The sequence below is a fragment of the Lepidochelys kempii genome, chromosome 22, assembly GCF_965140265.1.
Source record: "Lepidochelys kempii isolate rLepKem1 chromosome 22, rLepKem1.hap2, whole genome shotgun sequence".
Taxonomy (NCBI): Eukaryota; Metazoa; Chordata; order Testudines; family Cheloniidae; genus Lepidochelys; species Lepidochelys kempii.
Window position 1 is genome coordinate 6,501,104 of NC_133277.1, and position 22,776 is coordinate 6,523,879.

Below are 22,776 nucleotides of genomic sequence, written 5' to 3' on the forward strand. Positions count from 1 at the left end.
GAAAGGCCACCAGAAGTTGAAACAATTTTGCATGTTTGTGGGGTTTTTTTTTGGTTTTTTTTTACTGAGTCAGGGCTGAAATTTCATCAGCTACTTTCCAGTCCTGAGCAAGGTTTTTAGCACTAATTTATAAGCCCTTGGGGAGGGGGAAGGAGTTGAAAAACCACTGACTATCCAGCAGCATTGTGAGTAGGAAAATTACCATACAATAAATAATGAAAAAAAGGAAACACGTGTTGCTGGAGTCCATTAGTATGTCACATTCGGTTTACGAAAACAAACTGCACCCAGAGATTCAGATCAAGTGGACAGTCACGAAAATAGAGCTGTGTCCATCACAGAGCAGTATATTCCAGTGGGGTTAGACATTGCACTGAATTCACTTGCTAAGAGAAACTAAACCATGAATATTGTATGTGTGAGAGAGCAAGAGAGAGCTCAATGTCCATCAAAGCCATCATCTTATCTCAGCAAAAGCAAAGGAACATTTCAGATCACCCGGGTAAAACTGCCTCCAGCTTGAATTGTCTTAATTAAAAAACAAAATGTGATGTGAAACAATCAGCATGCTGCTGTAAAGAGGGCTTTTTCGTTTTTTAATGTTATGACAAGTGTCATGTTAAAAGGTTTAATTTCCTTCTCTAAATTTGATTAGACAGAGATTTTAATCCTCCAGGGAGTATTCAACTGAACCTACAGTACTTGTAAATACATGTAATCCAACAAGCAGTAATGCATACTTATCTTCAGGATGCTTCATAAGTTTACCCAATCATGCTGCTTAATAAAAGGGAATTCTTCAAGACAAGAGTGCTCTCTACCAGCAGAGCAGGACTACGCAATTCTCTATCCTGGTATGGCAAAGTGGAAACCAAGATGATAATGCAACACAGATCATGCAACTACATGCTATTCTGGGCCCAACTAGCTGAATGGAGATCATACTGTGCTAGATGTTCTGCTACCAACCAGGACAACTACCTCCCTCTATTTAGTGCCTTCTGCCCTCAGCCCACTGAAAGGACACAGTATTACAGATGAAATATAGGGCAAGTGTCTGCTTAAAAGGAAAGCTGTGGTGACTAAACTGGGAGGAGTGGTAGATACGCTGGAGGGGAGGGATAGGATACAGAAGGACCTAGACCAATTGGAGGATTGGGCCAAAAGAAATCTGATGAGGTTCAATAAGGATAAGTGCAGGGTCCTGCACTTAGGACGGAAGAACCCAATGCACAGCTACAGACTAGGGACCGAATGGCTAGGCAGCAGTTCTGCAGAAAAGGACCTAGGGGTGACAGTGGACGAGAAGCTGGATATGAGTCAGCAGTGTGCCCTTGTTGCCAAGAAGGCCAATGGCATTTTGGGATGTATAAGTAGGGGCATAGCGAGCAGATCGAGGGACGTGATCGTTCCCCTCTATTCGACATTGGTGAGGCCTCATCTGGAGTACTGTGTCCAGTTTTGGGCCCCACACTTCAAGAAGGATGTGGATAAATTGGAGAGAGTCCAGCGAAGGGCAACAAAAATGATTAGGGGTCTGGAACACATGAGTTATGAGGAGAGGCTGAGGGAGCTGGGATTGTTTAGCCTGCAGAAGAGAAGAATGAGGGGGGATTTGATAGCTGCTTTCAACTACCTGAAAGGGGGTTCCAAAGAGGATGGCTCTAGACTGTTCTCAATGGTAGCAGATGACAGAACAAGGAGTAATGGTCTCAAGTTGCAGTGGGGGAGGTTTAGATTGGATATTAGGAAAAACTTTTTCACTAAGAGGGTGGTGAAACACTGGAATGCGTTACCTAGGGAGGTGGTAGAATCTCCTTCCTTAGAGGTTTTTAAGGTCAGGCTTGACAAAGCCCTGGCTGGGATGATTTAACTGGGAATTGGTCCTGCTTCGAGCAGGGGGTTGGACTAGATGACCTTCTGGGGTCCCTTCCAACCCTGATATTCTATGATTCTATGTCTCTGAGCAATGCCATTTTACTTCTCCTTCCCAACAAGAAAGGTGAATGACAAAGCCTGGAAGGAAAAGAGGAAGAAGAAAGAAAGCAGTACAGAAAGATAGGTCTTCGATCAGTTCTCAGCTACCTTTCAGGATAGCCAGCCTCATTATGTAATTTTAAAACCAGTGCTCCGGTCCAAAAAGAAGTGATGGAACACACTTCCAGTAAGTGGGCACACCAGAACTACCAGAATGCTGTTGTGGATCCCAAAAAAGTGCCAAAACAGCATCCCAGAGCATTCCAGCACAACTCGAGGCCTGTTTAAAAGGCACAAAGAGAAGTAATGAATTGGACTTAACTGCAAACAAACTTTTAACTGTGGTGTTCACTGGAGAAGCTGAGTTCAGACTCCTTACCCTTTCTCCCACATCCCAGCTCCTGCCATGCTCTGTTACTTCCGCCTATATCTATTACCAGTCAGATGTATCCTTTCCGCTCTGTGCCAGCAGCCCAATCCTCTGCACATACCTTGGGTAATTTCTCACCTTCATTATTGTGACCTCCTCCTTTTCTAGCTCACCCTCGCCTACTTCTTTCTAAAAAGAAAAGGAGTACTTGTGGCACCTTAGAGACTAACAAATTTATTTGAGCATAAGTTTTAGTGAGCGTGAGCTGTAGCTCACGAAAGCTTATGCTCAAATAAATTTGTTAGTCTCTAAGGTGCCACAAGTCCTCCTTTTCTTTTTGCGAATACAGATTAACACAGCTGCTACTCTGAAACCTACTTCTTCCTGCTTCTCACTAACCCACTCGACACCCCAATCAATTTACTTTCCAATAGTTCCTTCACCACCTCTTTGCATCTCTGATCTTGCCTTCTCCTATTTACCCTTCCGCTCCTTACATTCCTCCTAGTCCTCTCTCCTTAGATCTCTCTTTCACTCTCCGTTCTGAACCTTCCCTGCCCACTATATTTGAAGCACCTTCTCACTTCCTGTACGCCAAGTGGTCTCCTTCTCTCCTTCAAGTATTAGAGTCGGCTGACAATTTTCTTTGGAAAAGTTTTTGCAACAGAAAATTTCTATTTTCTTAACATGGTATTATCTGCAGGAAACATCCACTTGAGATTATTTTGGCAGGTACTTGTTGAAAACTGAAACATTTTCAAAGTTTTTGGGTTTTGGCACCCAAAAAATGATGTTTTAAACAGTCAAGTGAAAATTTTCAGGAAAACCAAAATTTTAGCTTGACTGGCCAAAACAAAATGTATGTTGCCAAAAATTAGGGGGAAAGTTATTATTTTTTTATTTTCAACAACTGAAAAATTCTGTTTTTAGCTTCTCAACCAAAAAAATGTAAAAACATCATTTTCACTGGAATTCTTGTTTTTGTCAAATTTTTCATGAAGGAAAAGTTAATGTCCCAAACAGCTCTCTTATATATAATTTCAAACTCCACCTCTATTAGGAATCCATCCTGTCCTGTTCTCCTTCACAATAGTTTCTACACACACACACACACCCTTACCTGATCTTCTTTCCCACATCAGGTTTTGTCTGTATCAGATTACAAACTATTCAGGGTAGAGTTCTACTCTGTGTTTGCAATGAACTGTATACTACATAAATCAATAATAACAGTAGTTAGAGATACCGAAATTAATGGATAGTAGACAGGGCTCACCAGGCAGCCACTCCTATTTACAATGCAGAAACAAGAGGGCCTTTGATATTTTAGCAATACATTTAAAACAGCGGAAGGGAAATAGTTTAGTACAAACCTATAATTTACCCATGGAACTCACTAGTGCAGGATATTGAAGCAAATGGATTAGTAAGATTTAAAACAAGGATTAGAGACCTATGAATAAGAATAGCATCTGCTCTCACTAGCTAGTAAAAAGGCACAAGAGCTATCAGTCCTCATGTCTTTAAACCTATCATTAGTTGGGGTCAGGAAGAAATTTCCTTTTGTGATACAAGTGCTGTAAAACTGGGTGCAAATATAGGTGAAAGCTTGGAGATTTATACCTTCCTTTAAAATATCTATCACTGGCCATTCTCAGAGATAGATACTGGAATATCATGCTCTACTCCCGTAAGCCAACACCTGTGTTTCTCTAAATTTTTCAGATGTAATGAAACAACACAGTTTAATAAAGGAAAAATTCTAAATTGGTAAACTCGTAATTTTGTTTTAAATTACTAGTTTTCTTTATTCTCTACATTAAAGTGGAATTTTTAACCCACATAAAGACAACCATTTGATTGTTCACTGCAAAAAGTATACATTTGACTGCCAAAAAATGTTAAAGCAGACACACACACACTGAAAAGGTATACGTTTCACGTTACTGATCCATAACGATAGTAAGTTACCCTCTCTTTCAATATTTGTTTTTACTAGTGATGATATTGAAATACTTTTTCCAAGAAAAGCACAAAGATCCTGAGAGGGGAAATTCTGAAGAATGTGTAGGTACTTCTCACCAGTTAAATGCAAGAAAATAAAGTAAGGAGGAGCAGAGGACATGTTCAGGTCACAAAAGCGAGCTCAGCGGTCTCAGGGTAGGTCTTCATGGACGCAAGGCCACATCACACAAAGCATCCCACAACTTGGCACATATATAACATGAAATGCCAAAGACTGGCATTAGTGTGAGGTGTTGCAAGTCAGAAATAAAGCATACAGCTTTGTTGCAAGAGAGAAACTTGGGCAATCGTTGCCTGCACTACATCTGGCCATCTTTTAATAGCTGCTCCACTCTTACCAGCACCAAGTTTACATCTAAAAGAAAGAAAATATTCAAAACAATTGCTACATCTGGACCCTATCCTGCAGTCCTGACTTGGGCAAAAATACCTTCCTCCTTACACAAGTAAGGTCAGGGAGGATTAGGCCTTGAGTTTGCACTATTTAGCATCATGTCTCTGTACCAACCATCAGAATTCCCTAACCAACACTACAGCAAAACAAAATGTCAGCATCAGGAGCACAGGATGAGCAGTGCAAAAAGTTAAATATATTCCCATAATCCTTTCAAATTGAATCCTGACCAAAAATCAATGCAAATTTTTATCTATACTCTGAAAAGCAGGATGCAGGAGAGCCAAAAACGCTAATTCCATCATATCTTTGACTATTTGCATAACAGAGGGAAAAAAGGCTAGCACGCCTGGAATTAAAACAGATTTCACCTATAGACAACCCTGAAATTTGGAATCCATTTAGACGAATGCTGCACATTCTCTACAAGGAAAAACAGATCTCCAGCAAATAACCACATTCTTGCACCTTAAGCAATGGAAACAGTATATCATAACGTAACACTGTTATCTGCTTGCAAACAATGGCCGCCTCACTTAGTACATAAAGCTATGCACGTAACACGTGCATTTCCTAAGGAATTCACACCAAACAAGAAAATCCCATGACGTTCCTATTCACAAAACCCTGCACATTGGTGTGGGCGCAGCAACCTGGAATACGTAAAGTATTGCATATTTATTATTACATGGCCAATGGAAATTAGGAAGTGTGGGGGTTCTAGTATTTTTATCTCTGGTATTTGTGTTTAGGCTTTTGCCAGGCTTTTCTATATAAGTGAATAAGGGAGCCTATAATGGGGCCAATGTTATACAACATCCAGTCTTCTCCTGGTATTTTAGTTCCTGGATGGTTCAAATACTGTGTGGAGACCACATTAAGAGTTCCAGAAAACAAATTCAAAGAAATCTGGATTTATTTGGGTTCCTTTGCAACACTAGTAGGAATTATCCACTGCATCCCTACGGCTGTGTAAACCCAAGTGGGTGGAGTCAGCATAAAATAGCTAAACTTAATTTATATGCATCATACATTGAAATAGGAGAGTCTGAGTCTTCTGCTTCCTGGAGCTATGTTCATAAATAACTTTTGGTTTTGCAAAACAATCTGCAAACCAGGTAGGAGGTGACAGCCATGCCAGAGAAGGCAAGTTTTAAATAAAACTTCCTTTCCACCCCTCTTTCTCCACAAGAAAATATTTATGTGCTCTTAGCCCAGAAGTACAAAAACCCAATTGGACTGGAACAACAATAGGCTTATTTCATATCAGCCACTGTATAAAGCCAAGGGTGAAGGAGAAGATTCGCCCTGAAGATCATCAGCACTGCCTCATTCCACAAGAATTTTAATCACATGATAACCTGGACCTCCAACGCTGGGTTTCTAAAACCATACAGTGGCAAAGGCAGTTCGTTAACCAAGAAAAGCATTAAAAGTACACTGAGAACACCACGACTATTGCTCTTTTAATACAGCCACAGTAAGGATTATGTATTTTACCCTATTTAAGACAGCATCACACAAAACATTTTATTTTTAGATTAAATAAACGCAAGTTTCAATTACACTAATTCCTACATTTGATACAGATTTTACTGGAAAAAGCTTCAGAAGAGACGATCATATAAAGGGTGAGCAATGAAGAAATACCAAATTATTATACCCGACTACTTTTTATATGGTAGTATAATCTATAATAAAAATCTGACTGCATGACATAATTTACCCTTCTTCCATACCAATATCCTGTAACTTAAAATCTGGATAGTCTTAAATTTAGGCTCTCTCTCTATATTTTTTTAAGGAACTTGCATTATCTAAGTGATAATGACATGCCTGCTTTTTTAAAAAACACTGTCATGCTCTAATTTTTTATTAGACATTGTTGGCTAAGACACAGCTTGAAACGATTCTGTTCCTTGCAGCAGCTAAAATATCTGCCTAATATTCTTTTTATGAGAGGAGGGTTAAAAAAAAAGCTTCTTTCAGGAGTATATATCTGTGGGTGATTTATTGATAGTACTGACCTTTCGGATTCATCAAGATTGCTTCCAGTTCCTAGCGTCCCTGCAATGGAAGCAGCTGTATAGATATTGGTAAAAGCAGCAGCAGCTCCAGTCCCTCCCTCCATGTTGCGCGCACGCACGCAAACACACGCTCACTCTGCAGGAGCAGCTGGCTAAAGGCAGTGAGAGAAGAACGCGGAGGAGGCAGAAAGAAAGGGCTAAAAACTGAGGTTGTTTCCCCACCCGACCCCCGACCCCTTCTTTAATGATACAGTACATACAGAGTGCTTTCCACCTCAGGCAGGCTCAGAAATGTCAGCTGTGTGCAAGCACCTCCCAAAACATCGGAAGGAAAAATCAGCAATGAGAAGTACAAAGCAGCTTGCAAGCCTGGGTTCCCATTCTTTCTTTGCTCACTAATACCAATTCATGTTTTGCTGAGGCTGATACAGGCATTTCCAGCTGTAACCCTTTCCAAGCTGAAGCAGGAAAGCTAACAGACAGTTTCTGTGCCATGTAGCACCCAGGCAGGGACGTGCTTACCTGGGTTGGACATTCTGATTCCTAAATAATTTTAATAACTTTGCAGAAAATGGCCAACTAGGACTAAAAGTTATGAAATTTGGATTTTATCCGCAGCTCTGCCACACCCTGACATAACTTCTCTGCCATTCTGTTTGGGGGATATTTACTTGCTTCCTCTGAGGCTTCATTCATTGACACTGGTAAAGCACTTTGACGTCCTAAATTTAAGGAACTGTGGACAAGCAAAGTTTTGTTACATTTATCAATTTAACACTGAACCATAAAGTAGGTAGCTTGCAAACATCAGTTTAATTCAGAGCCTAACTTGCAAATCCACTCAAAAGAGTGACGACAGACCATTCGTCTTCGGGAAAGTGATCTTCTAACAGGCGATTAAATATATATGAGAGGCAGCATGGTCTGTTTATTGACTAGGACTGAGGACAGCTCTACAGTACAAATATATCGGTATAACTATATCGCTCAAGGGTGTGAAAAATCCACACCCCTGAGCAACGCAGTGACAGCCCCCCGGGTAGACAGCATTATGTCCACAGGAGAGCTTCTCCTGTCAACAAAGCTACCGCCTCTCGCAGGGGTGGATTAACGACACCGAGGGGAGAAGCTCTTCATCGGCGTAATAGCGTCTTCACTAAAGAACTGCAGTGGTGCAGCTTTTCCAGTGTACACCTGCCCTGAGACTTTGGAGAGTTGGGATGTGATCCTGACTTTGTCACTAACTTCCTGTGTGATCTTGGTCAAGTTGTTTAATCTTTCCCCAGCAGTACAAAGTGAAGACTGATTCCTAACTCTGTAAAATGCTGTGAATTCCTCGTACTATTACTATCATCAGTTAAGACCCTGGGTCAAAACTGCAAGCCATTACTTTAACGAATATTCAGTGTTTACATTGCAACAGCAACAAGAAGGTCCAATCAGGAGCAAGCATTGATTGTGCCAGGGTTGTACACACCACATACAAAGACATGTCCTCTTCCAAGCAAAGTTTACAATCTAAGGGCTATATTCTGCCTCTCTTACTCATGCCAGTTAACACTTGGTGACTAGCCCCATTGATTTCAATGGGATTAGTCACAGTGTACGATGTTACTTAAGGTGAACAGTGACAGAACTGTTCACAGACAGTGAGTATGATGTTACTCAATGTGAACAGTGACAGTGACAAAACATCCCTGTGACAGAAACTGGCCCTAAGGAAGGCGCTTACAACATATGTCAGGTAAGCAAAGCCATCAGAATACTCAGAGGGCATCATCTCCCATGATATCTGAATTATAACACCTGGCATGCACCAGAATATTTCATTTGCATAGAGAATGAAATAGATCCAATCATATAGCACCCAGCTCCTTGCACGTTGTAAAACACTTGATTAACCCTAAAATTTGCTCTCCACAATGGAACAAAGATCAGGCATCTTTTCTAAATCCTACTGCTGCTTTGAAAACTTGACCAGAATATGCCCCAGAGTCTTCTAGAGGAGGTAACGTGATTTTATTTGGCAGTATTTTAATCACAGAGGTGCCCAAGGGTCACTGTACTCCATGATAGTCATCGGAAGTTTAGAAAGATGAAGGATATACAGACCAAACAAAAAAAAACACACACACACACACACACCCCTATCACCACCGTGGGTTAAAAGCCCTCCAAACGTCCCTGTGGGAGCCTACGCATTCCTAGGTTATGCAATTTAGAAATGACTGAGAAGGTACTCTAGATAAAACGGGAGTTTGACCATTGCCTTCAATGGAGCCAGGATTTCACCCTCTATATTTTTATCACCCTTACTACAGACAGCTAATATTCATAAAAAGACAAGAAGATAATCTAACAGGTGCCCCTTAAATTATTAGCTGGAAACCAAAGAAACTACAGCATCCCCAGTCTGTTTCAAACAAGCTGTTTGAATGGCTTCTTGGAATCTCACCTATTTAAATACAGATTAAACTTCAAAGTCAACTACAGGGCAACATAGAAGGAGATCAAATCTTGCAATGAAAAGCCTGAGCAGAGTATGAGCCAAGTAATGAATACTGCTAGAACGCTCATAAACAGGCACCTCTGAATCCTCATGCTGCTAGCAGCTACTTCCATGGACATTTCTGGGCCCTTTCTTGTAAGTTGTATCACCTTTTTGTTGCCACCAAAAAATAAATTCAGGGTTGTTTCAATATACGGGGGGGCACTGGTGCTCATCATTCATATAGGCATTTTAATACAACTGCCATCATGGTACTTGGGAGCCAAGTCAAACTACTGTGTAAGAAGAGTAATTATTTAGCATCTAAGAACCCTAATGCCACAAAGACACAAGTAACTATACTCACATGAGCAGTCCTTACAATTTATTTATTTTTTTGCAGGTCCAAGCCCTTCCATTCTAGGCTCTTTGGGGAAGGAAATAAGTCTTATTTATGAATCTGATGGTTTGAAAATACTTATTACTGATCATAGATCTGATCACAGAGTATAGTCCCAATGCAACCATTTCAACAGGACTATTAGTGGAAATAAGCATTACGCTCAGTTGTAAAGATCAGCAAGATTGACTGATGTTTGCAAAGTGTTGTGTAAATGAATAGCAATATATTTCTTTAATAATCCTAATACCTAAGCATGGTCTTCTTAAGCATTAGTTCAATAGGTTGCAGGAATAATGGAGGCTAGTCGATTGGCAAGGTTTGGCAGAGGTGAACAGCCGCAGGGAAAAACAATGAAACTGGTTAGACTGGTTCAGTGCCTAGAGAGCCCGATTATTGTTCTTAGGGCCCTTTCTTCCAGAGTCTGACCAACACGAATGTATTTTTGCTCACCAAAGCAAGTATGCACAAGTGGGATAGGCTAATCCTGACTCCACTGGGGAAACAAAGGATGCGTAGGAGAGGAAAAAAACGGACATGTGATGTAAATGCAAATAAGAGTCCTAGACTAGGGAGCTACACACTTTGTTGCTTCATTGCACACATCAGGGCTCCTTGCATCCCCCACATGCTCCCTACCATCCCCTTCTATTTCAGGGACTCTCTGCAACCCCCCACCCCCCAACACCCTCAAGCTAGGAGTGCTGTGTGCCCCACCGTCCTTCACCATTATTATTTATCTTCATTCTGTCCAGGAGATAAGTCATCCCGTGTGTCAACATGTTAAAGTCCATTGGGAGGATGGGCAGAGATGAGATAGGGGGTATTGTTACACTGGAAAGTATTACTTGGGGCCATCAGCCAGTTCTTTGATCTACAGACAATTGCAGAGGTGCTTGAAGGGGGTTCCGTCCATGTGGCCCCACTTGCCCTCTTCTGGTATTCCAATTTTCCCCAAATGAATAGGATTCTTCCCACTGAGCCCTAGAGCATTCCCTGAAATTTTAGGATGGATGTGACATAGTGTTTAGAAGTTATTGCATTACATCCAAACACAGATATACCTCACCAAGCTCAGCTGAAGATGTAGGATAAATGGTTTCACAGACTGTATGGGATGAGATAAGAAGGTGATGAGTGATCTCTTTTGGGGTGTGGCGGGGGAGCCAGATTTCAAGTTTTCAAGAATGGAGTCTTTTCAAAATGATTAAATATTCTAATGAACTTTAGAACGTTCATACAAATCCCATCCGTTGCTTAGCTACCTCTTAGGTGAGGAGTGTATATTAAGGACCTACTTATCAGTATTCAGAAAGCTAGGATCCTCGGGCAGCTTGTACTTATTGTAATGTACATGTCGCTATTGCAGAAAGGGGAAAAAAGTTTCTATGATGATATCACCTAGAGACCTCAGATGAGATTAGGACCCCATTGTGCTAAACACTGTGCAAACCCTTTAAGAAGAAGAGTTTTTGCCCCAAAGCACTTGCAACCTAATTAGACAAGATGGACAATGGCTGGGAGGGAGAAAAGGCATACAGCAAAGGTGACGAGATTTGCCCAGAGTCACACAGCAAGTTGTGACAGAGCCAGAAATGGAATCCAAGTCTCCTAGGTCAGCGTTTCCCAAACAGCGGGTTATGGGAAGGTTGCAGATGAGTCACAGGCCCAGTACAGACGGAGGATGGTTGGAAAGCAAGCCCACCCGGCACTCATTCCACAGTGGCAGTTCCTGTCCCACAGGGCTGGACCCAGCTCCCATTTCTGGCCATTGCAATCTATTGCAAGGGTTACAGTGCCACTCAAATTTGGCCCCTTTTAACTATTCAAAGAAAACTAATGTGTATTTTATGAAGTGATAAGTTATAGTAACAGCCAGCAGGTACTCAAATACCTTTGTCAACAATACATAGTTATTAGAACTCCCCACTGTTGATACCATAGGATAAGGTCCCCTGATGGCAGTGTTGCAACTACAGACAAGATGTCAGTGGCTGCTAGCCTTTTAGGCACCATATTGTGAAGGCCTGCCCTGCACAAGGTTAGAGGCCACTGCTTAAAATGTCAGCCAAAGCCAATCTATATCAACATTTGCATCATTACACTGCTAAATCAGCAGATAACCTGAATTTGAGAGTTTTAAAAGAGCTGTCCAAGGAACTCTCTGAACCATTCATGTTGATTTTCAGTATCACTGGGAAGACTGGGGAAGTTCCAGAAGACAGGAAGAAAGCTAATTTGTGCCAATATTTTAAAAGGGGAAATGGGTTGATCTGGTAATTATAGGCCCGTCACCCTGACATCGATCCCAGGCAAAACAACAGAATGGCCAGTATGGGACTGACTCATTAAAGAATTCAAGAAGGGGAATATATTTATTGCCAATCAATATAGGCTTATGGAAAATAAATCCTGTCAAACTAACTTGATATCTTTTTCTGATAAGATGACAAATTTGGTCATTACAGGCAATAATGTTGATGTAATATACTTAGACTTCTATAAGGCGTTTAATGTAGTACCACACAACATTTTGATTGGGAAAGCAGAAACAAAATAACATGTGAGACATGAAATGGCTTGAAAACAAGCTAGATGACAAGTCTCAAAACATAACTGTAAATGGGGAATCATCATCAAATGGGTGTGTTTTTACTGAGGTTCCACAGAGACTGGTTCCTGGTCTATAACACGCAGCACTTTTATCGATGACCTAAATTAGAAAACAAAATCAGCATTGATAAAGTTTGCAGACGACACAAAGCGTAGGGGACTGGCCAATAATGAAGAGGACAGGTCACTGATAGAGCGTTCTTCTGGCAAACTGGGCACAAGCCAACAATGTGTGTTTTAATATGGCCAAATATAAAGTTATACATCTAGGAACAAACAATGCAAGCCATACTTACAGGGTGACAGGGACTCTAGCCTGAACAGTGGCGATCCAGAAAAAGACTTGGGGGTCATAGTGGCGAATCAGCTGAACATGAGCTCCCAGTGCGACTCTGTGGCCAAAAGGGCTAATGCAATCCTTGGATGTATGAACAGGGAATATCCAGTTGGAACAGGGAGATTATATTATCTCTGCATCTGGAACTGGTACAACCACTATACGAAATCTGTGCCCAGTTCCGCTGTCCACAGTTCAAGAAGGATACTGATAAGCTGGAGATGATTCAGAGAAGAGCCACAAATAATTAAAGGATTGGAAAACATGCCTCATAATGATAGACTCCAGGATCTCAAGCTGTTTAACTTAACCAAGAGAAGGGTAAGAGATGATGTGACCATGGTCTAGAAGTAGCTACCTGAGGAACAAACATTTGATGATAAAGGGCTTTTCGATCTACCAAATAAAGGTATAACAAAATCTAATGGCTGGAAGTTGAAGCTAGACAAATTCAGACTAGAAATATTATGCTAATTAGTAATTGAGGGTAACTAACTATTGGAAAAATTTACCAAGACTTGCGGTGGATTCTCCATCGCTGGCAGTTTTTAAATCAAGAATGGATGTTCTTCTAAAATTTATGCTCTAGTTCAAACAGTAATTAAATTCAGAGAAATCCTATGGCCTGTGTTATGCAGGATGTCAGACTAGATTATCACAACAGTCCCTTCTGGCTTTATAATCTCTGAATCTCGGACTAGTAGAGTTGAAACTGTGGTGGCAGCAGTCATAGAACTTTTAGCAAACATATCCTTGCAAAGACACTTTCAGGGGCTCCTGCCAACTAACACGAGCACACATATTGAGAAGAGATTCCAAGTACATGGCAGTCTGAAATTCCATAATGGTAGCATCTGGCCATTCAACATATCATAGAGCATACAAGATTATACCTTAATGTCCCTTTTCATGCTAGGAGGACAGAGTATGACAATAAGACTGGTCTGCAAAACATTTCTGGGAAAGCCAGGTTGCAAACTCCAATTCCTGAATTCTGTCTGCCTTTATGTATTCATGAAGTTAAACTACGTTCTGCACTGGTGCAGCTATCCCCATTGCAATGGGTAATTTTTCCAGTACAGACAAAGCCTTGGCTGCAGGCCAACTCTTTTTCACCTACATTTGTGCTGAAATAATTACCCAGTGGTGGCAAAACAAAGCTAAGCTTTTTGCCTATGGAGGCTTCAAAGAAGTATCCCAAATTGTGATTTGTTGGGAGGCAGCATGAAGCAGCGGCTACAGCACTGAACTGTGACTCAGAAGACGTGGTTTTTATTCTTAACTGCCACTAATCTGCTGGGTGACGCTGGGAAAGTCACTTGACACTCTGTGTACCACAGTTTCCCCATCTCTAAAAAAAAATATTGACTTCCTTTGTCATGCGCTTTGAGATCTATGGATGAAAAGCACCATCAAGAGCTAAGTATTTACAATATTAACTCTGACCACACCGCTGTGCTACATTCAAAGGGCATATTTAGATTGTATTATGTGAAACTCAAGAAAGGATCAGAATTATGTAACTAACTGCAGGCTGTGACTTGCTGTTAAATTAGCAACAGATTGGGAAACCATTCATCTTTTAATCCTAAGGGGGAGAAAGCATCAAATGTAAGAACTCATCTCCAACCCAGAAAACGGTTTTCCGGCAGCCCCACTCAACCCAACTTCTGGGTTTGTATCTCCCAACAATGTTAGTTCCCTGAGTTCCATATTGATTCATCTTTATACCACTTCAATAACTGTTGGGGGGAGGGAGGAGGGCTGAACCAGGGCTCCTATCACAAACAGAATTCATTCTTAAAAACAGTACCTGTCATCTTCATGAAGAATGGGATTATCAATTCTGAATAGCATTTGTCATCTTTGCCAATACATCCACTCTCCTTAGGTAATTTCCATGAGTTTAAATCTTGCTCCATTTAAAAAGATACAAACCCAGAGCTAGACTGCCAAATTTTAAATTTAACCTTGAGCAATCACTGAGGTTATCTAGGCAACAAATGAGCTGAATGCTGAAAGACAAGCTTCCTGCTTTGCTCTTTGCATAATTTTTCATGAAATTAAAAATGGATTGTAATTAATAATGTATGCCTGGCAAGATAATGTAAGACTGCTTTTGATACCGAAAGCAAACCAAATGTAATGGGAAAATATTTCAATTTTCAGAATAGAATATTAAAAAATGTTTTAAGTAGAGCTTTCTCTGATTCCACATTCCAGTTTCGATTTTAGCTTTGCCATCACTTAATATACACGGGAGCAGTTTCACAAAACATGACAATAAATTGGCCGGCCAAAACAGATGTAAGCTAAATATTTCCAAGAAAATCTATTTAGTAGTCTAGAACATCAAAGGAAATTTCACCGCCAATGGGTGACAGAGGTACAAAATACCTCTCTTATGAGAGTATATAACGGCACATTTTACCTATTTCGAACCATGCTAAAAGCACATAGTCTTTCATGGTCTATTCAGTCTCTCACGCCCCCTAAAACATGACAATGGAAGGATTTCAACTACTGGCATTACAGGGAGAGAAAAAAAGTTATCCTCTGACAAGCTACATTGAAATTCTGATTGACACGGACTGAGTCCAACCACCTCACTTCATTACCATGCCAGCCACTCCTTTGGATGATTACATTTTAGCCCCAACCTTCAATAATGCACATAAGCCATACCCACAGCCCAAAGACAATGCAAATGTTGAGCAAGCAGCAGCATAAAGCTTTCAGCTCTCTTCAAAAGAGGGTTTGAATTTCTGGATCTTCTCCCATCTTGGCATATAATAAGAACGATGCCCAGAGCATTCGGCTTTTGCCATCATCACTCACTTCAGCAATTATTCACCTTCAAAAGCCATTTCCCACTCTCTATTTTTACTCCACCAAGACAAGTATCCCCTCGGTAGATCTCCTGGTATAGTCTCCATCACCTCTATGATACAATAAGCAAACTCACTGATGTCTATCAGTGTCTCACAGATTTTGTTGAAAAAACAAAAGAAACCATTAATAAATCTAAATAAAAGAGTAGGTAAATAAACCCACCAACCCTTCTAAACACCTAGACCAAAATATGCTTAACCCTGCTTGGGTGCATAATGGAACAATGAACATGTAATGAAGGACAGCAGAGGCTCCCCTTCACCCTTGCACTCGTGGGGCCTGACTCCACAAGAAGTCAGTGGTAATTGAGCACACTCGGTACCATTGTGAGGATGAGGCCCAAAAAGGACAAAGGAGTTCACAAATCTAGCTGGTGCTAGAGAGTTCTCACAACAAATTTTTCAGTGGCCTCAGAGTTCAGCCACCAACTCTGGCTGATGGCTGCTCTGACATTTTTCCTAAAATACTAAATTAGCTGGGGGGGGGATGCACATACACACATCCAAATCGTTGTAATTTATTTACGTAGGGTTTTTTTGTTTTTTGTTGTTGTTTTTTTTTTTGCAGACTCAATATAAATATAATCTACAGTTGTCTCTGTTCTTTACTGGACCTAAACAGAACAGAAACACAAATAAGGTGCTTTGCACGTTCTTTTCTTTTTTCGGTTGCGTTTAAAAAAAACTTGCTAGCTACTAAGTCTGCTGTGAAAAGTGATATTAACAAACATACAAATATCACTTTTCACAGCAGACTTACTCAGCCCCGGCAAGCCGAGGTACAAATTAAGCCCAGGATGGGGGGGAAGTAGGTACGGAGGCAGAGGGGGCCAGGGGCAATGGGGCACTGGGGGAGGCAGCAGAGGCCAGGAGTGATGGGGGGGGGAGGTGAGCTCTGAGCCAGAGCCCGCCATTGCACAGCCAGGGAATGGAGTCTGAAGCCACGTGGCTGGAGCCTGCCACCCGCCACCACAGGGCTGAAGCCCAACCACGCCTGCTGCCTGTTCCTCCAGAGGAAAGCAGGGCCCAACCAATGCCCTAGGGAAGGGTCTGCGCTTTGCGCCTCCCCCCACAATCACCATCCAGGAGTCTGTGGTTATAAGAAAAGCCCCTGGTGGCCACATCTGAGAAAGGCTGTGCTAGACACACAAATGCCTCTCCTCTAGGTGGGCAGAGTAAGTGTGGGATCACACATATCACCCCTAACTGGCCTGGAGGTCGGGTCCCTCTCAGCCAGACAGCACGTACTTAAATCCTTACAATGGTTGTAGCAACAGCTGCAGTCCTGGAGGCATCACGCTTGCCTGAGGCATACAGCTTGTGAGAGCTTCCGCTGAGATGCTCGGCCTCTGCAGCACGGCAAAGCTGAACGAGGCTGTGGAGCCACAATCTGGCCGCAAGTGAAAGTGTTTTAAAAGAGAAAAAATACACGTTAAAAACCATACTTCCCAAAAATATAACAAGCAGCTAAAACAACAAATATCTAGGTTAGCTGGACTAAAACCAGCACATGGAAGTAGAGTTAGCAGGTAGCCAGTTCGGTTACTGATCCTACACCGGGCGTTTGACTTGAATTGTCAAAGGAAGAGTACACTCTTCCCTGCCACAACCATCAGTGGGGCTTTGAAGAAACAAACATTTTGCTATAACATTTTGCAGCTGAAACAGTATTCCAGGGCAGAGAGAGACCAAGCCTTGTAAAGTAGACACTAACTAGATGACTAATTATATTATTTCCACACTACTTTTCTCTCCCAGCAATACTGTCTGAATAAGCAGCCGTTTGGTACAGGTCTATACTTGTGTGTTTTGTAATACTGTGTTCAAGGAGCGTCTGTGGTATCCACCTGCTTAGGACTATAAAATGTCTCAGCCACCTGCCCTCTAGGGAACTGAAGACAAGGATTCATTTTCTTTATCCTACCTAACAGGGAGCAAAAACAGAGTGTATGTTTGAAATACATTTGCCTCATAGAAGTCTCTCTAATTAGCACAATGACAATTCTGTGTTATCTTAGTAATAATGCAGCTTTACTTCAGATCTAAACACCAAGCAATCAGATGACCAGAAATGGACCTTCAGCTTTAAAAATGAGGAGTATTTTGTTCCTTACGCTGGCTTTTCTTCAAAATCTTTCTATCAAGGCTTGAGAAACCCACTTGCCGTGAGCAAGAAAAAGATTTAAGATCCGCTAGAGGGCTGAGAGGAGAAGACAACCCTTTCCTAGAAAGGACAGTGAGATGTGGAAACAGAAACCCCAAAGCGCTGCTAGTTTTTTCTCTCCCTAGAAAGACGGGAGAGCCAGGGTCAGGCAGCAGCCACCTCCCCTCTGCCCTCAGGAGCAGGTGGTGAAGAAGAGAGCGGGGAGGAGGGGAAGGCTGTCAGGCAGCTGCTGCAGCAGCAACAAGCTGCCCTCCAAAGAATGAAGTACAAGGGAAAGGGAGAGCAGAACTGGTTTCTCTGTGTGCCAATGTAAATTAAATGTGTGGCTTTCAGGGCCGGGGGGAAGCATGGCAGTGTTGGTATTTTGCAGGTAACTTTTCTAATCTCGGTTTTATACCATTAATGGCCAGAAATGGGCACCAATGGCCTAATTCGATCTTTGATCAATAACTGTGCGTAGAGGTTGGGGCACGGATGGGGGTGGGGTGGAGAGAAAGCTGGAAGGAGGTGGCAGAGGGAAATCTAGAACTGGGGCAAGGCGAGCAGTGGGGTGGGGTGGAGTTGAATGGAGTCTGGAACCAGAGGGGGAGCTGAGCAGTAGGAAGCGGCAGAGGAGAGCAACTGAAACCAGGGGAAAGGAGGGCTGAACTCAGCAGGCCCTCTGCTCTGTCTCAACTCTGATCATCCCAAGCGCTCTCTGCAGCTTCCCCAATACGCATGCCCCAGAGAGAGCACTTCTGCCACTAGGGTTTCAGAAGCATTGTGCATTCTGGCATGTGAATACCAGGGAACTGCACACTGCAGTTTCAGTGGCGCTGAAGAACACCTAATAGAGCCCATGTTGTGCCATTCTATTCCATACAGGCTCTCACACTAGTTCTCACCACTGTAGTATCTAAGCACCTTCCAGTAGTACATTAAGTGACATGACTAACATCTGTCACGTGTGGTTTGTTCTCTCTCTCATCTTCTCCCCAGAAGGAGAATTCTACGTGCGGTGTAAGGGGTTTGTTTGGGTAGGGTTTTGTTTTTCAGGGAAAGTTGGGGTTTTTTTTTTTTTGTTTTTTAACATACAAGCTGATTTGTGTTTATACCAGAGAAGGCAGGTTGGAGAAGTGCCCCATAGAGTGGAAGATGGTCAGGTTTGTGATGATCCTTAGTTCTTGTGGGAGTTTATTCCAGAATCTTGCACCAGCTCCCAAGAAGGTTCTGTCTCCTGCACAGACGAGCTTTACCCTTAGATTACAAAGTTCCATTGTGCCAGAGGAGTGGAGCTGTCAACCAGGTTCTCACCCTGGAGATGAGATCATTTATATGTGCTTGGTCCAGATCATTGAGCGCCCTGAAGAAAAGGACTGAAACCTTCAATTTGACTTGACAGTCTATAGGAAGCCTGTGTAGAGTGGAGGACAAGTGTGATTCATTTGCAGCCGCTCGTGTTGCTGAGGAGACACACTACAGCGTCCTGTATCAAGTGGCATTTCCTAAGGACAAAGGGCTTTAAGCCCAGGTATACTATATCGCTGTAGTCCAGATGGAAGTCGACAAAGGCATATATAACTGAGGCCAAATCAGCATCCACCAGGATGAGATGGAGTCTTCTTGCCACCTGAAGATAGTAGAAAGCATTACTCAGACACACTGCTCTGTGAGAGCTTCATATCAGTGAGGAATCCAGGGGCATTCTTAAACGACAGACTCAACTGACTAATGTGAGTGTGTAACCTTCAGCCATAAGGAGAGTGCATCGTGGATGCAAACTCTTCAGTGTGATTTTCTCTGCCCATCAGAATTACCTCTGTCCTGCGCGGGTTCAGCTTCAGGTAGGGCTCAAACCATTTTTAGCGCATTCCCCTGGACCCCTCCCATCTCTCACACTTGGGACAGCAATATCCCATGATGAGGCAGCTCCCATGTGGTTATAATGCAACATTCACCCAGATATTCAGGTGTTTGAGAGTTGGTTGGTTTGTTTTTCAGTTTTTGTTTTTTCTGGCACACAGACACCAGCAAAATGCTGTTATTGTTCACACATTAACCAACTAGGACTCCAATATTTGACCCACTGAAATAAATTTTAGCCATTACTAATAAAACTATTCTACATGTCTTGCCTCCATATTCAATGCTCAATCTCATGGATACTATCGTCTAAAATATCTCATGGATCCAAAAGTTCCCCCATTTCAATACATTAAAAATCTTTAATTAGTATTAAATGATGATATCATCACAACAGGATCCAGGTCCATGACTATGATAAAACACATAAAATACATAATAAATAGCAGCAACCACCACCACCATTTATATAGTCCCATAACATTGCATGGTGCTTCCCAGAGATTAAATAACATTAAAAAAAAAAAAAAAAAAGAAAGGACAAAAGACCCTGCCCTGAAGAGCTTATACGAACTAAGGCATTGAGCCTGCAATTGGATCTGCGAAGGTGGACCCTTGTGCCTGCGTGAGGCATCACTGATTTCAGTTGGATTCTGTATGGATCCAACTGCAGGATGAGCACCTAAATCTTCACCCACAAAAGAAAACAAAACTCCACCCTGCTGCAATATCTACCTATGCTGGAGTTCAAAAATCTCATCTTCAGCCACTTCAATTGACAAAAACCGGGCAGCCCATCTGATCTTCATTTTGCCTCACTGTTCACATCTTCCTTCTCTTTGCTACACACCACACTGGATTCCTACCCAACTGCACTTGCTTTTTAAAATTCTCAGTCTTTCATTTCATGCCATAATTCTTACTACTCTCTACTTTCCTGTTTATACCTTTCATCTCACTATTATTTTACTGTTCATTCCCATTCCTAAATATCTACTTCTCTCTCTCTCTCTCTCTCTCCCCAAGCCTCAAAATTCTTCTTTCCATCTCTACAACATACTTCATCATTTCCAAACTTGTGTTTTCCTCTCCCAAACACTGTTACTCCTCATGAAGCAAATCTCGTCTTTTTTGTTACAAAATTGGTGTCTTGTTCTCACTTGGGACCACCTGTAGCCAGTGCTTTGAATCAAAGGCACTTTATAGACAAATAAAATGTAAATCTACTCCCCGCTGAAAGTTAAGTCAAGTAGCCAAGGTCCTTATTAATGCAAAACTGTCTTCCTTACCATCACACACACTTGCCCAGAATGCTTCAGATTAAGCAGAAACAGCTATTAAGAAAGATTTAACAGATGGTTCCCTGAGATTTTTGTTAATAAGATTCTGGGGATTCTGTCCTATAAGCAAAGCACATCACTGTGAATCCTGCAAAGTCACTTGTGCACCAGCACAGTAGTTAATTTTATGAGATACTGCATGTGCCAATGCACCATGGGCAGAACCAAGACCTAGACGTGCTGGTTTAAATACAGAGATGACAACCAGGGCTCAAGGAGGTCTCAAATATAACCGGGGCTTTCCCCAATAAGGACTGGACTCTCTCCAATTTGTCCACATCCCTTCTGTAGTGGGGGACCAAAATGGACACAACTCCAGGTGTGGCCTCACCGGTGCTGAAGCATTGATAATCCCTCTCAAAAATACCACACAAACCCCTGGGTTTAAGTAACCAGGACAGACAAGACGACAAAACTGACAGGTGTTTTGGTACCCAGGAAACCAGAAAAATATTAACACAAATGGTGGTGAAATCTGAGTGAGCATATTTCAATGAGTATATACATGTATTACCCACACACTCCCCACATAGTGTCCATATACATGGATTTATAAAAATAGAATGCATAATTTCAGTTGAGAATCTTGTGACAATATAAATAAGGTTTTACTGAGACTCATAAATCCTATTTTCTAGAGCTTATGAAAAACGCATAAACGTTTGCTCAGGGCTGTAATTCCATATAAAAAGTCTTATTTCAGGAGCATTATTTTTAGACATTTTTCAGTTTTGTGCAAGAAAGGCTCATTAAAAATGCAGTTTTTTCCAAGAAAAAAAATTTACTGGCTCTGCATAGCTTTTCACACTCTCCTCCAAAACATATTTAAGAAATGTGACTTAGTAATTAAATAATCCACAGTATGACTTAGTCACTGTATTCTGAAAATAAAATTAAACTTAGCTACAATATCGTTTCCCACAAATTTGCACATAGAGATCGGGATGGTTTCATCCCAAGAGGTGGTGAAATGGGTTCTGAACCCATTCAACCAGATCTTCTACCTTTAGTCCCCGCCTCCCTCACCTATGGCTCACCATCCTTTGTTCTGACAGAGGATAGCAGCAGCATCCAGAGCTTATCAAAGCTACTCACGAGCCGGAAGAAGTGAGTCACTAGAAAGTAACACGCAATCCCCTACTCCCATGGGTAAGAACACTGCTACTACAGCACTCCTAGGTGGGGCGCATGGAACGTTACTGAAGTCCTGTGTTGATCCCCTGCCAGTTAGGGACATGCTCTCCCCCAGAACACTGTGTTGCCTTGTAGGGATTTTCATGATGGAAAACTTTGCCCCAGTTAGATCATTGGATAATTAAACAGAACTCAGGGAATTGTTCCTACTAACTGCAAATTCTAGATTTAAAACCATACCAACTCCTGTATTTGTCTAGAGACACACAAACACTGTTAACACCCTCAAAACGCTAAAAGGTACTGATCTCAATCCAAACACAGCAGAGACCCTCACTAGTTCACACTTCACAAACCCATACTTAAAATGGATTTTAGGGCTTGCTGAAGAAGAGGCCATTCAGATTCTGCGGGTGTGTCAGGAGAAGCGCCACTGTGGATTCTTCGTGTACTGGCATTTTTATGGGGAGGAGACAGTCAATACCCGAGCTCCTCACAAGCCATGAGTTAGGCCTCCCAACACACATCTGAACTGAGCACTATCCCTATTTTGCAGATGGGGAAACAGTCTCAGAGAAGTAAAATGTCTTGTGCAAGATCACACAGCGAGTCTGTTGTAGAGCTGGGAACAGAACCCAGCAGTTCTGACTCTCATGTCAAATACCTTAACCACAAGCCCATCCTTCCTACCAAACCCAATACAGCAACACCATGTAACCTGGCACTCAGTAATACACAAAGACCCTGCACTTACAATTGGCTGGAAGAAGCAGT

General features: G+C 41.9%; 1 protein-coding gene across 9 annotated transcripts in view; it reads right to left on the reverse strand.

Annotated features, from left to right (window-relative positions):
* The window catches only part of ARHGAP32 (Rho GTPase activating protein 32), a 414,799-nt gene that overhangs the window by 269,459 nt on the left and 122,564 nt on the right, over nt 1–22,776 (reverse strand). For 5 of the 9 annotated variants that reach the window (XM_073321002.1, XM_073320994.1, XM_073320996.1 and 2 more), the window contains exon 1: nt 16,783–16,888. The exons of the other annotated variants lie outside the window; for them this stretch is intronic. In XM_073321002.1, the coding sequence (XP_073177103.1) occupies nt 16,783–16,835 (53 nt within the window). In that variant the 5' untranslated portion in view covers nt 16,836–16,888. Of the gene's footprint in view, nt 1–16,782; nt 16,889–22,776 lie in introns of those variants that run through there. 9 annotated transcript variants of the gene reach the window in all.